At 41.7% G+C, this 16,553-nt stretch overlaps 1 protein-coding gene across 5 annotated transcripts in view; it reads left to right on the plus strand.

The window, feature by feature from the left end:
• P4HA2 (prolyl 4-hydroxylase subunit alpha 2) overlaps positions 1-16,553 on the plus strand; it is a 59,429-nt gene that overhangs the window by 16,638 nt on the left and 26,238 nt on the right. For all 5 annotated transcript variants that reach the window (XM_030211094.1, XM_030211095.1, XM_030211096.1 and 2 more), the window contains 5 exons: positions 1,130-1,281; positions 2,176-2,313; positions 5,950-6,189; positions 9,712-9,911; positions 10,935-11,111. In XM_030211094.1, the coding sequence (XP_030066954.1) occupies positions 1,130-1,281; positions 2,176-2,313; positions 5,950-6,189; positions 9,712-9,911; positions 10,935-11,111 (907 nt within the window). The remainder of the gene's footprint in view (positions 1-1,129; positions 1,282-2,175; positions 2,314-5,949; positions 6,190-9,711; positions 9,912-10,934; positions 11,112-16,553) is intronic.

Consider the following 16,553-nt stretch of genomic DNA (forward strand, 5'->3'; position numbering starts at 1 on the left):
GAAATAACTTAGTTGGAAGTTTGTAGGACTCGGGAGTTGATTACTGGAGCAATTATGAACTTTAACGTTTCCCAGACAAGAATATTCCCCAAAGAGCAGTGTAAGAGAACTTTCATCATTCTGAGAAGGCCAACCTATGTATACCAGGCTAGATTCTATATATGGCACCTAAAAAATTATGCCTAGGCATATTCTCTAAAGTACGCTTAAATTTTATAGAATAGGCTTAACTTTCTACATGGTATATAGAATTCACCATGTGACTAAATTTGGTTGTGTCCATTTAGGCCACGTTTTACTTCATGTAAATCCCGATGTCTAAATTAGGAGCAGAGTGGATGTAGTCTATAATAATGCACATAAATGAATGAAACTCCCATGCCCCGCCCATGGTCACACCCCCTTTTCAACTATGCAACAGAATTTAGGCATGCCATGTTATAGAATACACTTAGCGAGTTGTGTGCATAAATGTCAATGCCAATTAGTGCTGATAGTTGCTTGTTAACATCCAATTAACAGTGCTGATTTGCTAGTTAACCAATTAAGTTATGCACACTGTTATAGAATTTGCTTTGGTTTCCATGTGGAATTTCAGGCGCCATATATAGAATGTTGGGGCCCATGTCTAGCTAATAACGTTTTCTCTGGTGATGCACTTTGATAAGTGATGGTAAATTAGTAGGATGAAACAGACTGTTAATTGAAATTACATTCTGTCAGCCATATGAGCTAAATTTTTGTCATAGTTATCTTCTGTCTTGGTTGGCTGTAATGGCACCTTTGTTTCTAGGTCTCCTGCCTTGTTTTAAATTCTATTATATATTCACTTTTAGGGAAAAATAGATTCATACATTTTCTTTAGTGCCATGCTGTGCACTTCTGTTTTAAAAACTTCTCATCTTTGTGAGTTATTGTGCTTTAATACTGGTGTCCTTGAGATTCCTGAATATGGTTCTTTTCGTCAGAGGTGAGAGTAAATAAGCAAAAGTTTTCAATAGGTCACTGATTTACTCCTGAGGGTATTTAATGATTTTGCAACTTCTAACTACCTGAACTTTATAAGCATTAGTTTTGCTAATACTACCACTTCAAAATTTCAACATGTTTGTGCTTCAATAATTTTAAGATGGGCTGAAGAAGCAGACGAATTGGCCAAGAAATCTACTTCTGATCCAGAGGGGTTTCTTGCCCACCCAGTGAATGCCTACAAGCTGGTAAAACGTCTGAACTCTGAGTGGGCAGATCTGGAGAATCTGGTCCTTGAAGATACCACACGTGGTAAGAGCATTGGCGAGGGGCAAGTGGAGCGTTCTCTGCAGAAAAGCAACCTGACTTCTTGAATACCCAGGTGCTTGGCTGTGGTCCTTGGCTTTTCTCCAAAGAAAAGAGGACAAAAGACAAATACACATTTATTATTTTATTTATTTGTTACATTTCTATCCCACATTTTCCCACCTATTTGCAGGCTCAATGTGGCTTACATATAGATGTTTTCAGGCTTCGGGGTAAACAATTACAAAGAGATGTTGTGGTAGGATAAGTTCATGTGGGAAGGTCCACATAAAAGATTAGTTCAGCAGAAGCAACATCATTACAACAAATGACATTAGCGATGACTGTAAAGCCACATAAAAATTTCTAAAGGCTGCTTATCTCATTTGGTGCCTGTTTAGTACATATTTCAGTGCACTATTCATTTTGTCATTGCAGTCGGTAAAAATTCATCTCCAGCACAATTTAAAATGCTTCAGTTTTGTGCCAAATAGTCCAAAGTGAAACTCAGATGTTTCCTTTTGAAAATGAGCCTGCAAGCGTGGGGTACAGAGTGGCTGCAGGGCTTCAAGGTCCTCGCAGGATTGACGTAGTATTTTGGTCTTTATCTTTTTAGTTGTTTTCCACTAAACTCTCCACCAAAGATACATTTGCACATTTGTCACTTGTGTAATCAGACCCCATTGGTTGGGGGGGGGGGGGGATTGTGGTGCACGGGTGCTTTCATAAATTGTTCATAGACTGTTGACAAATGCCCTACTTCAGGATCTTTACTGAGGATTAAATGAGAAAACATTTGACAAAATGAGTGGAGAACTTGAGCAGAGAAGATTTACCTATTACTTAAATAAGTTCACTGCCCTGACCCAAGGGTTGTTTTTTTTTTTTTTTATTGTAAAGGTTTTATTGCAAATCTCACACTTCAACGGCAGTTCTTTCCAAATGAGGAAGATGAGAAGGGGGCAGCCAAAGCTTTAATGCGTCTGCAGGACACATACAGACTTGATTCAGAGACCATTTCTAGAGGCAGGTTCCCAGGTAAGGGTACAAACTGGCCACTTCATTTCTTTGTTTCCCTAATGTAGCCAGAGATTTTTGAAGCACATACCAGAGGCAGAATCCAACACCCAGGGGGTAAAATGAGTCAGATAACAGAAATGAAAATGCTAGCAATATGGTAAGTCTATTTATTGTAAAAAAAAACATCAAACCTGATATGGCTGCATTTCAGTGGAAGCCGGCATCAGGAGTGCGATAGTGTTTCAACTCATTTTACCCCAGCCAGGAATTTTTGTGAGCACTTAGTTGCATGTTATATTGAATTAAAGATCTTTAATATGCATTCCTAATGCCTTGCTTCAGACAGTGACTTTAATGAGGGCTCTTCAGAATGGAAAACTATCAGTAACTTCTGTTAACCACTCGTTGCAAACTGCAGTGGGTGTTGAGACCAGGAAGCTCCAGAATGGTGCAGGAAAGTGAACACTTAAAAACTGGCTGTCATCTATGCTTTTTCTCTTTTTAGCATGAGAGCTTTTTTGTTTTTTATTTTTTTTTTTAATTGTGTGTAAAAATTATTTGTACCTTTTCTTGGCACACCTTACATTTATCACTCTTTTAGCATAACTGTCCTCTCTCTGATATTTGCAGCTAGATATTTTTATGAATTTTTGTATTTGGAAGTATTGGCATGTTCTATGATAGTGACTGTCAGCTTTCTAAGTCAATTCTAAATGCACAGAAACCTCATTCCAGATTCATTCCCTCATTTATTGGAAAGGGGTTTGTGTTATCAGTACTATATATAAAAATAAAACATGTGGGCCTTAAATACAGTACCAGTTCTTATTTTTTTCTTTTCATTTTTACGTTTTGAGATTCTGTAACTTTTTTTTTTTTTCAAATTATTTTGTAAAATAAGCTTTGAGTAGAGAAAGTAGCTTTTGTTATGATCCACAGGAATGAAACATTAGGAATAACACTGTAAGAAGTGGTTATGATTGGCTTAATTCTAGGCAGGTAACAATAAAAACCTACATAACAAAATGACAAACTAAAAACCATAACATTACATGGCAGACTATACATAGAGGGGCATAATCGAACACGAACGCCTATCTCCATGGGCGTCTATGTCCGAAAACTGGTACGTGAAGAGGCGGGACAGACCGTATTTTTGAAAAAAATTGACGTTTTTCAGCTGGGCGTTTGTTTTTTTTTTAGCGATAATGGAAACTAAAAACGCCCAGCTCAAAAACGTCCTAATCCGAGCCATTTGGTCATGGGAGGGGCCAGGATTCGTAGTACACTGGCCCCCCTGATATGCCAGGACACCAACTGGGCACCCTAGAGGTCAGTGCGGTGGACTTCAGAAACAGCTCCCACATGCATAGCTCCCTTACCAGGAGTGCTGAGCACCCAACCCCACTACCCACAAATGTACAACACTACCATAGCTCTTAGGGGTGAAGGGGGCACCTACATGTGGGTACAGTGGGTTTTGGAGACCTCCCATTTACCAGCACAAGTGTTACAGGTGGGGGGGGATGGGCCTGGGTCCACCTGGCTGAAGTGCACTGCGGTACCCACTAAAAGTGCTCCAGGGACCTGCATACATACAGGCCTCTAGGACTTGTTGATGCTATATAACATTGGTACACCAGTTGACACCTGAAGACTAATCTCTCCGAAAACGTCCTTTATTGGAATAAGCACGCTTACTCACAGTTAACTGCAGATCAGAGGTTGTGCCCCACTGGCAACGTGTCTCGCTGGTACTGAGATTAGCAGTAGGTCAGAGCTGGCAGAATGCTGTACAATGCCCTCTTTCAGCCACATCAAGAGAAGAACTAAGTCGTGTAACGTGGCTAACACGTGAAAGGGATCTAAAACTGGCTTACAAAAATGGCCACTACCTCATGGACTACCGGAAACAAAACAGGGCACACTCTGACCCAGTAAGCAGGGGGAAAAGCACCATGGGAGTAGAGCCTACCAAATACCAATATCGTGAGCATTTGCCACAGGCTAGTGGAATCACGGAGCCCAATACCCTACACCCACCACAATGCATTGCCAATGTGACTCTGCAGTGCACATAACAGAAAAGGTGTCACACTCACCCGAGAGCCACATCAGAACCAGGGAAAGGCTGTCACAGGATAGAACACATTCTGCTGTCATAGAGGTGGGTACGGCATTTGAGGCTGGCATAGAGGCTGGGAAAAAAGTTTTTAAAGTGGGTTTTTTTTTTTGGTGGGAGGGGGTTAGTGACCACTGGGGGAGTCCGGGGAGGTAATCCCCGATTCCCTCCAGTGGTCATCTGGTCAGTTGGGGCACTTTTTTGGGACTTGTTCGTGAAAAAAAAGGGTTAAAAAAAAGTGACCCAAAATCGCGGTAAAAACGCCTTTTTTTTTCCGATTATCAACTAAAGACGCCCATCTCTCCTCGGCCGATAACCACGTCCCAGTTCCGCCTTCACCATGCCTCCGACACACCCTCGTCAACTTTACCCGTTTGCGCGACGGATTGCAGTTGGAAATGCCCAAAATCGGCTTTCGATTATACCGATTTGGGCGCCCACGGGAGAAAGTTGCCCATCTCCCGATTTGGGTCGCAATATAGGCGTTTTTCTCTTTCGATTATAAGCAGGATAGTAACATAGTGATGATGGCAAAAAAAGACCTTCACGGTCCATCTAGTCTGCCCAACAAGATAAACTCATATCTGCTACTTCTTGTGTATACCTTACCTTGATTTGTATCTGCCATTTTCAGGGCACAGACCGTAGAAGTATAAGGGTGACGTCGAGGAGGGGGGGCTGCAACACAGATTTTCAGTCACTAGTCTGTAAATCTGTGGGCCTAATCTATTTTACTGTTCTGGGATCTTATCAGGTACTTGTGACCTGGATTAGCTACTGTTGGAAACAGGATCCTGGTCTTGATGGACCTTTGGTCTGTTCCAGTATGGCAACACTTAGCTTTTGGTGACTAGATTACATAAGAACATTTTCTCAAATAAAAATGCCTTCAGTTGTTTACGGAACTGAAAAGTGTTAATACTTTAAAGTACCAACGTTGGGTACTGCTACAGTGGGCTGGAAGAGAGGGTAACAGTGGTAGCAGAGAAGAGGAGATAACCACTGTTGTTGCAGCCCCCCCCCCCCCCCCTCGACTTCACCCTTATACTTCTACGGTCTGTGCCCTGAAAATGGCAGATACAAAATCAAGGTAAGGTGTACACAAGAAGTAGCACATATGAGTTTATCTTGTTGGGCAGACTAGATGGTCTGTGCAGGTCTTTTTCTGCCGTCATCTACTATGTTGCATGTTCACAAGTCCAGTTCCATAACATCAGCCCTGCAATGTAGAGGATAGACAAATAGTATTCTTCTATCCTGACCTGGTGAAAAGATGGTACATTTAACAATAATTGAAATGGGAACTGCATATCTGTTTCCTGCAGAAGACCTGCACTTAATCTGGTCCTCTGATTTTGGTAAATTTTAGCTTTGCCATGAACAAGAAGCCCGGCTACTTTGTAATCAAGAAATTTCAAAACAGTTTGATTTGTGGCAAATTCGTAGGCCTTCGTAGCAAAATGAAGGTTTGGGTTGCCCTCTTTCCATTTTGTTATAACTTTGCATTCTTTTTTTTTTTTTTCTTTTTAAAGGAACCAAGTACCTCTCTTCTTTGTCAGCTGATGACTGTTTTGACATGGGGAAGATTGCATACAATGATGGTGATTATTATCACACTGTGCTGTGGATGGAGCAGGCGCTGAAACAGCTGGATGAAGGAGAGGAAGCAGTCAGCAGTAAAGTGACTGTGCTGGATTACCTCAGTTACGCTGTTTTCCAGTTTGGCGATTTGCACAGGGCAGTGGCACTCACCAGGCAGCTAGTAGCACTGGGTAAGAAGAGATTGGCATTTTTACTTCCTGAAGAAGACAATGTGGAGATTCTTTTATTGTCCATTGCCTCTAGTCTTTCATTAGAAGTTTGTGTTTCTCAGTCACATCTTGCAGATTTAGAGTGGTCACACAGTTTTAGTTTTGATCTGATCCTTATTATAGGATTTGTGTAGCAACACAAAAGTAGTTTATACATCTTTTTCTGTGTACTCACATCTGAAAGGTTCCATATCGGAACAAAGTCACAAATCTTGGTTTGCTTTGGGTGCTTTGCATTTGGTGTTGTCTCTAATTTTTCTTTTATTTATTTGGGTTATTTGGTATGCTTCCATTCAAACAGAGATATAATAGTAGTTTGCAGTATGATCACAACATGAACAGCAACACAAAACGAGCAACTAAACATCATAACATAGCAAAATAAAGACATAAAAGAGAGGGATGAACAGCAGATATCCAGGGACAATGACCAATCAGCTGAGACAGAAAAAAAAGGGGAGTGGAGTGGGGGTAACCAGCCAGCTAGATTCTCCCAGAAAAGCTTTGGGAGAAGAGCCAGATCTTCAGAGCAGATTTAAATTTCGAATAGGGACCCCCCTAAACAGAGGTCAGTTGGAAGTAAATTCCAAAAACAGGGTTCCAGGCAGCAAAAGTCCAGCCTTAGCTTGATCACAGGTGTTATAATTAGGAAGGCAGCATGAGAAGATCTGAGAGAGCATTGTGGCTAGTAGGGGATAAAAGAGGGAACAGCTGTGTAATAAGCGCAATATGCTAGTATTAACATTTTATGTTTTGACAGTTTTTATTGATGACACAGCAATGAAACACAAACAAAACATTTAACCAACGTGTACAATAAATGCACAAATCTATAGATACTGAAGACTTGTCATCAATTTTATACATTTTCATCCCCCTACCCTACACCAATGTCTCCAAAGGCAAAATAAATAAAAGATAGGACAAGAAGGTAAGATTCACACCCAATAATTAACATTTTAAACTGAAGCCGCCTACAAATAGGAATGTCTGAATTCGCCCTTTCAAATCTTGTCAGTGGTCCTGCAGTTGTTTTTTGTTCTGTTGTCAGACATAACTGAGCTTTCTGTGATATCCACATACGAGAAAGGTTAGCGTTAAGGCAGAATTGTAAGTAGGTCCCTGAGCTCCTTAGCCCTAAGAATGGTATCTGTTTTCCCACCCACTCCTCATTCATAAGTACATGCCACACTGGGAAAAGACAAAGGGTCCATCGAGCCCAGCATCCTGTCCACGACAGCGGCCAATCCAGGCCAAGGGCACCTGGCAAGCTTTCCAAACGTACAAACATTCTATATATGTTGTTCCTGGAATTGTGGATTTTTCCTAAGTCCATTTAGTAGTGGTTTATGGGCTTGTCCTTTAGGAAACCGTCTAACCCCTTTTTAAACTCTGCCAAGCTAACCGCCTTCACCACGTTCTCCGGCAACGAATTCCAGAGTTTAATTACGCGTTGGGTGAAGAAAGATTTTCTCCGATTTGTTTTAAATTTACTACACTGTAGTTTCATCGCATGCCCCCTAGTCCTAGTATTTTTGGAAAGTGTGAACAGATGCTTCACATCCACCTGTTCCACTCCACTCATTATTATTTTATATACCTCTATCATGTCTCCCCTCAGCCGTCTCTTCTCCAAGCTTGAAAAGCCCTAGCCTCCTTAGTCTTTCTTCATAGGGAAGTATTTCCATCCCCGCTATCATTTTAGTCGCCCTTCGCTGCACCTTTTCCAATTCTACTATATCTTTCTTGAGATGCGGCGACCAGAATTGAACACAATACTCAAGGTGCGGTCGCACCATGGAGCGATATAAAGGCATTATGACATCCTCACACCTGTTTTCCATACCTTTCCTAATAATACCCAACATTCTATTCGCTTTCCTAGCCGCAGCAGCACACTGAGCAGAAGGTTTCAGTGTATTATCGACGACGACACCCAGATCCTTTTCTTGGTCCATAACTCCTAACGTGAACCTTGCATGACGTAGCTATAATTCAGGTTCTTTTTTCCCACATTCATCACCTTGCACTTGCTGACATTAAACGTCATCTGCCATTTAGCCGCCCAGTCTCCCAATCTCGTAAGGTCCTTCTGTAATTCAGTACACAAAGGCAGTCAATCTACTGCACAGTTTTGCCACACCACTGACATTTGCCTATTGTGTAGCTGATCCTGTGATACCCTTGTTTTTTCCTGTACCCCAGCTAAAGAATCAGATGCAAGCCTCTGCCAGTAACTGACGTTTCCCCCAGGACAGTATTGCTACTTTGAAAGCATTCACAGATGAAATTACACATTTTTGGGGGGGGGGGGGGGGGAATTCTATATTTGGCGCCTAAAATATCCGCACGGAAAACATTTCCTCCTAAGCGTATTCTATAAGCAGCACCTAATTTACCTTCAAGTAATACAGTAAAAACATCTAGAAAATACCTCACGCTCCATTATCCAAACTACAAATGTCTTTCTTACAAATCAATCCTTGTCGCAGGCTTCAGATATCAGAGTACCAAACTTTGGAATTCTCTACCCAAGCAATTAAGGTACTTAAAAGATTATCTGAGATTTTGTGAATTACTGAAGGCTTTTCTATTAAGTACATATCTTATCAAAAGACAATAAACTAATGTTGCCGTCTCTCTTATATGTTTCAACATAACCAATACTCTTGCCTAGCTTCATGACAAACACACAATTGTTCCTAATATGTTAAAATGTTATTGATATCTGCCTATCATATTTTTGATGTTTTTCTTGAATGTAAGCCACATTGAACCTGAGCTTGTTCAGGATAATGTGGGATACAGATGCCATAAATAAATAAATAAAACTATGAGCATCCATTTACACCAGTGAAAACATGGGGTAAATCCTGGTCCGTAGATTTAGGTACACTTGGCCATATTCTATAACTACGTGCGTAAATTTTGGAATGCCCACAAAATGCCCATAACCGCGTCCCTTTTTGCTTGCGCACATTAAAATTTTGGTGCTGTGCATTACAGAACACGCTTGGCGATTTGTGCAAGTAAATTCTAATTATTGTCATTTAGTACTCTATTGCTTGTTAAGTGCTGTTAACAATGCTGATTAGGGAAAGGGAAATGGGACTTGATATATACTGCCTTTCTGAGTTTTCTTTTGCAACTACATTCAAAGCAGTTTACATATATTCAGGTACTTATTTTGTACCAGGGGCAATGAAGGGTTAAGTGACTTGCTCAGAGTCACAAGGAGCTGCAGTGGGAATCGAACTCAGTTCCCCAGGATCAAAATCCACTGCACTAACCACTAGGCTACTCCTCCACTTGTTAAGCCAATTAAGTTACATGCGTTGTTATAGAATCCACTTGGATTTCAGCGCAGAAGCTAAGCACGCTACATAGAATCCTGGGGTTAGCGGTGGAATGACACTCTCAGAGGCCACCAAGGTAAGCATGTTCAGTTTGCCTAATGTGGTTCCTGCTACCTCTTTCCTTCAGATTCCAATCATGAGAGAGCTGAAAGTAATTTGCATTATTTTGAGAAGTTAATTGATGCAGAAAAGAAAAAAAGCCCAAATAATACGATTGCAGAACCTGACCCAGATACAAATTTGGGTGGGATCTACGCAAGACCCCTTGATTATCTACCGGAACGTGATGTCTACGAGGCTCTCTGCAGAGGTGAAGGTGTAAGAATGGTAAGAACGATATTAGCTTATTACATAAGCAAGTACTTTAAATTTAGTTGTCCTGCATTGGAAGATGAAGGGCTTAGGTGAACTCCCATGTTGTTATAGCTAAGTCTATGAGCTGTAGACTGTAGTAATCCTAGGGTTCGTTATACATATTCTTTCTGCCGATGAGGAAGTGGTCCTGTTGGCTAGGAACGAATATTTCTCTCCAGATATGCTCTAAAGCATTCCTTGTTATGTCAGTCTTTTGACTGCTTTTAGTCTATAGTGACAGCTGTGTATGGATATTGTACAGTTCACAGACACAACACTATCATATTTGGTTCTCAAGCAATCATTTTCTTTAATCCAGTAATGTAATACGTTGGCTTTAAAAGCAGTGACCATTTGGATTCATTAGAGCAGTGATTGCAATCTCCTTTCTTAAATATGCTGTGATTGGATTGTCAATTGTTTGCTTCTATTTTCACTTTTAAAATGCACTTTTTAAATTCACTTGATGCTCCAGTTGTATAATAGAATTATATCAAAGGCCCCAAAGAGTCATTGTTGCATAAGACCAAAACTCCACCATACCTCAGCTGATAGGTTTGATCAGAAAGAGGTTTTATTGAGGGGAGGGGAGAGAGAGAGGGTTGCCCTCCAGTTTCTACCTATTTCTTTAGACCCTCTGCTTAATTGGAACCAGCTTCTGTTGGGCTGCTGTTCTGTGAGCCTTTATCAACAGCCACCTCAAGGTTTTCTCTTGTTTTATCCCACCATATTTCAGTGACCCTTGACTGATATCTGTAAATGCCAGGTCCCTCAAACCCTACCATTGTAAGCCCTTAGGTCTGGCCTACTGTTAAGCTCTATAATGAGCTGAACCTGAGAATCTAACCCAGGTCCTGCACTTGAGCCACTGGACCACCCCTAAGGAAGTTAGGTCTGATAACGGTAGATGTGGATATGCCAGACATTATTGGGTTTGAAAAATGACCAGCATTAAACTTCTGGCTAAAATATAATAGCTTTCCCTTTTCCCCAAAGACTTCTCGGAGGCAGAAGAGATTGTTCTGCAGGTACCATAATGCCAATATGAATCCTCAGCTGCTCATTGCACCTGCTAAAGAAGAAGACGAATGGGACAGCCCTCACATTGTTAGATACCATGATGTTTTATCTGATGAAGAAATCAATACAATCAAAGAGCTAGCAAAACCAAAGGTAAGTATGAGTAGACTCATCTTCACAGAGACTGTTTTCCGTTTATGGAATATTTCATTTTCATGCAGTAAATCATATTTTTCAAAATGGCATTGCTTAATGAAGTTTTCCTTCAGTGGATAGTTAATTCTGCTGTCTGAACTGTGAGCTTGTAACAGATGTACATAATCTGGAGTTCTGGGGTACAAATCCCATTATGCAATAACTCAGCCATTCACCCTCGCTGAGGGTTTTTACTTCTGTCTTTAAAACATAGATGTACAATACCAGAACATCAATATTACATGTAACTACATAAGCCCAGTACCTGCTTAAGGACTTGCTGAATTTAGAACAAGATCTTTAACGAGGAAATGGAGCTCTGTTGCGGTACCTCCATGATGACAGACTTGCAGAATGACACAGACTTTGGTTGTGTAGCATGGGTAGAGTTCAGAGTCTGTAACACTCCCTCCCCTGCACCTTAATACTGTATCTTCCTTTTGCCCAGAAGGGTAGTATAGGCAAGTTACAGGATCAGCTTTTGAGTGCTGTGCACTTGTATATATATTGGTGGTTGACTGCAAAAGATAAGAATGAGATAAATATCTCCTTGTGTGGTAGAAATGCTGCCTTATCAGTGTTTGATTTACATTTTTTCTAAACTGTCACCAGCTGCACATGTTAACCCTTTCTCCAAAGAGTTTGTAGTTTGATGTACTATAACTGTTAAACTGTAAGAGGACTGCTTTGTACTGAGAGGAATCCCAATTTATGTTTAACGTACACCTTATAGCACTGTATTAATACCTGAAAGTTGTAGTGAATGGCAACTGGTCAAAGGGTGTTTTTTTGATCCAGCAGTTAGAAATTTCTCGGGGCTGAAAATGTTTGACTACTTTGAAGTTCAGCAGTGAAGTTTTTCAGGATATTGACTATTAGACAAAGCCCCACCTGGTAGTCATTATTACCTGATTAACCGTATTAATGAGATACAGAGTGGTAGTACCACAAAGCCACTCATAGCAATGGAGATAAAATGTAACCGAATGGAGTTTCCTGTGTAAAATCTTTCAGGGCAGGAGCTGGGCCTTGCTGTTAACATGAGGTGTATGGCTGGCATATTTGATCAAAGCATAAACCTTTGGGGGGAAGAGGGGTACCCACCATCTTCTTTAGACTTCCTACTTAATTGGAAGCAGCTTCTATTGGCCTGTTTGCCATGAGCCTTCTGGTTGTGCTGATTGGCTAACATTACCCTTATAATTCTAATTACATACAGTTATCCAGTTTAGGTATTTATCTAATTATATTCAGTGATACACTTATTTGGGTAAGTTGTGTTATATATCCAGATAACTTTCCTGCTCAGCAGCCTTTTTTTAATTTTTAACCTTATAACTTTTAATTCTGCATTTTATCTAAGTAGTTTTGTTGGCCAGTGATTTGTCCAGACAAAACGTAGACAGTGAGTAGTGGGGAGGAGGGATTGAATTTAAACCACCAGGTTTTATCCAGCTAATTCTAAACAATTTGCTATACAAACGTTTTGAGTATCAACCTCTCTAGGCTAGAGCAGTGAACCGAGCACAGGAATGCCAGATTCACATCTTCCACTGATGCTCCTTGTGATATTGGGCAAGTCACTTCACCCTCCTTAAATTGTGAGCCAAAGTTGGGACAAGGAAATATTTACACTTGCCTTGAGCTACCAATGAAAAGGCATCGGCTAAATTAAGGCTGCCAACTGGATCCAGATTTGCAGGACAGGGTTGATCAAATCCTGGGTTTACCCCGTTGCATGCAGGGCAGGGGCGTAGCTAGGTGGGGGCATGGTCCCCCTGCTTTCACCCCTCCTCCGCCGACCCTCCTCCACCACATTCAACCCCCCCTCTCGCCGCTGCCAACCCGCCGCCGCTGTCAGGTACCTTTGCTGTGGGGGGTCCCCAACCCCTGCCAGCCAAAGTCCTCTTCAGCACTGGTCTCTGTCTCGTTGTTGATCTGGATTCTGTTTTTGTGAGTCCTGACGTCCTGCACGGGGTAGGGGTTGCGGTGCAGGGGGGGGGGGGGGTTCGGCGGCGCCGGGGGGGGGGCTAAAATGTGCCCCCTCACCTCGGGTTCTGGACCCACCGAAGTCTGACTACGTCCCTGATGCAGGGATTTGTAATTCTAATTTCCCCATTGCATTCACTAAGAAAAACAAGCCTGCAAGTCCCAGCATGCACTGCAGTAAAACCCAGGACTGGATCAACTCTGTCCTGCCATTCTGGATCCAGTTGGCAGCCTTAGGCAAAATTCAAATAAATAAAGATAGACAAGATCTATGTTTCTAAACCCATACTGAACTGAATTTGCGTTGTACATGAAAAGAAACAGCGTGAGAAATGAAGCTTGAGAAAATTTGACTTGCATTTGGAAATTTCTGCAAATAGATTTTTGTGGGTAGACAGCCAAGCCCTTGGCAGACCTTCTACCATCTGTGAGAACCACAATGCGAGTCTATTTTTTAAGTCCTCTCTTGACCGGAAGCTTCACTGAGTTGTAAGAACAAAGGGAAAGCCGTGCTAAGTCAAACCAAGGTCAGTGGAGCTCAGCATCCAGTCTGACAGTGCCATTCTGGGTCACAAGTACTCAGTGGTTCCCAAAAAGTAAATCTGTTTCTTATAGCTCATCTCTGTAGATAAGCATTGATTTTCCAAGTATATCTGGCAGTGATTTTTAATGGACTTTTCCTCCAGGAACTTTTTCAACCCTCTTTTGAACCCTGCTATATAGACATTGTGACCACATCCTCTGGCAATAGTTTCCACAGCCTAACTGCATTGTGTGAAAAATTACTTTCTACAATTTGTTTTCAGTTTGCTGGTTGTTAAGTTTCATGTAATGTCTCTGTTTAACAGTTTTACCCCACTCATGATTTTAAAAATTCTATCATTATCTCCTTTCAGTTGTCTCTTTTCCTGGCTGAAGAACTCTAACCTGCTTAGCCTTTCTTCATAAAGGAGGTGTCCATCTATTTTATCATGTTTCTAGATTCGCTTTATCCTTTGTGTGATGGATTGACTAGAACTCAAGTTGCCCTTGCGCCATAGATTTATACACAGGCATTGTGATATTCTTGAGTTCATTGTGGCTAACAGTAAATAAACAACAGACAAGGTTTACAAAGCCATAAACAAAATATCAAATATAGACCACTGATGGCCAGTTGCAATCTATATCAACAGATAGAAACCTCCTCAAAGAAAAGTGTTTCATTATTAAAGTGGTGCTTAAAATGCCATTTTTAGATTTAGGTAATGTAATTGGTCAGCCAGTGATTGCCAGATGACCCTTATAAATGAAGAATTCCAGTTTACATTGCTGCGATCACATGACCTATTGCACTAGCTGCATGTCCTTATATCAGAAAGGGTTCTTTCTTGTGAAACAGCTGGCTGGCTTGTGAACTTTTGGCTGTGATGCTTATGAAAAAATATGACTGGCGTGGGAGTAAAAGGCACTGAGACAGGGATTCTCTAAGTCTTGAAGAATTTTGTTGGAGCTGAAAGAGAAGAGCTTTTGAGAATATGCCAGATGAGCTTTATTTTAGCTGGATATGTTTTCTTCACCGGGGCAACTGGTGACAAAAGAAAGCAGCCCATATTGTTTTAGTTATACTTGGTATACCATCTTATCTGTCATCAGGTCAATGTGGTTTACATATAAAATAATAAAGCCATAAAATAATACATATGGAGAGCTTAAAGGAAGTATATAAGCACACCAGGAAATTTAGAAAGTTGAATTGTGTTATCAGATGCCAAACACAGAGAACAGTTTAATTGGTATAGATCCTTGAATGAAGGAAAGCTACAGGTCCGTTTGTGGAACACTGGGGAAAAATGTGTGTCTCCCCTCATCTCTTTAGTAGCGTTCTTGTTGCACATTTCTTGTAGAAAAAAAATAAGATTGGTCAGAACCAGCATAGTACTGCAAGCTTGCATTCCTAACCTGTTATAGAAACAATACTTGAGAGAGAATCAATATGACAAGATTTCATGGTACGTTGATATGTACACAAATAGCTCATTGAAGGTTTACTGGGTCTCTAAGTTCAACCATTACAATATATCAAAACAAATTTTGCGTGATCTTCACTACTCGTTCCTTCGCAATGTGTGTACCTCAATCTGCCGGTTTATGTGACTTCTGAACACATGGGGCCATCCAGTGGACTGTTTCCATGGAAAATTGTAGTAATCTAGTCTAAAACTAGGTTGAAACTACAAAATATTGTTGGGCCTGATGCAAAAGCCTCAGGGCTAGCATACATGAGAATTTAATGATGCACCAGAACAAAACATCAAAATTAGCAAATACAATTCAGCTATTCCTAATGTGAAAGTACTATATGGGAGGTGTTTGGATATTTGAAACTGGATTCCAGAGAATTTAGCTTACTCCAGAGGCATTCAAGTACTAGATCACACATTTTAATTGCTGACCTGAAAATCCAATGCTTGTTTTTTTTATATTAATACAGAAAGGGGCTGGAGCAGAGAGAGTAGAGTCTTTTTGCTCAGCAGTCTCTGCTCCAATCACATGTATCCTCTTTTATCCCTGAATGATAGGAGGTGCAGATTCTTTGCTGTGACTGCTTCCAGTTCACCTTTCTCCCTCCTGTTGTGTATATGCTGTCTTAGAAGAGCTGGGATTGGTCTGGAGCACTGTCCAATAGAAACGGAGCAGGCCTTCCTGCCAAGGCACACTAGTTGAGAAGCACTGATGTACTATGTATTCACACCATAAAAGGAGATGGTGCAGGAAGCACATAGTCTGAACATCTGGCTGCCGTTTTAGACCACAGAACATGTGATAATGGTCATATCAGGGGCGTAGCCAGACTTCGGCAGGTGAGGGGGCACATTTTAGCCCCCCACCTCTTTTTACCCCCCCCCCCCCCAGCACCACTTTCCCTCCCCCGTCCCTTTCGACCCCCCCCCCCCCTGCTGTCACCAACCCTCCCCCGCCAGGTACCTTTGCTGGTGGGAGTCCCCAACCCCCCGCCAGCCGGTCCCCTTCAGCGCCGGTCTCCAAGTCCAGCTTGTTCGCTGATCTGGATTCTATTTTTGTGAGTCCTGATGTCCTGCACATAGGAATGTGCAGGATGTCAGGACTCACAGAAACAGAATCCAGATCAGCAATGCGCCGGAGACCAGCGCTGAAGAGGACTTCAGCTGGTGGGGGTTGGGGACCCCCGCCAGCAAAGGTACCTGACGGCACCTGTTGGTGGGAGGAGGGGTCGAATGTGGCGAGGGAGGGTCGGCGTCGGGGGGGGGGGTGAAAGCAGGGGAGCCAGGGCTAAATCTGCGGGGGCCCATGCCCCTGTGGCCCCACCTAGCTATGCCCCTGGGTCATACTGGTGTGAGTCCACTGTATTAGAAACCTAAGACACGGGTTTAAATTTAGTTTCAACATTTT

Source organism: Microcaecilia unicolor, chromosome 8, assembly GCF_901765095.1.
Source record: "Microcaecilia unicolor chromosome 8, aMicUni1.1, whole genome shotgun sequence".
Classification (NCBI taxonomy): domain Eukaryota; kingdom Metazoa; phylum Chordata; class Amphibia; order Gymnophiona; family Siphonopidae; genus Microcaecilia; species Microcaecilia unicolor.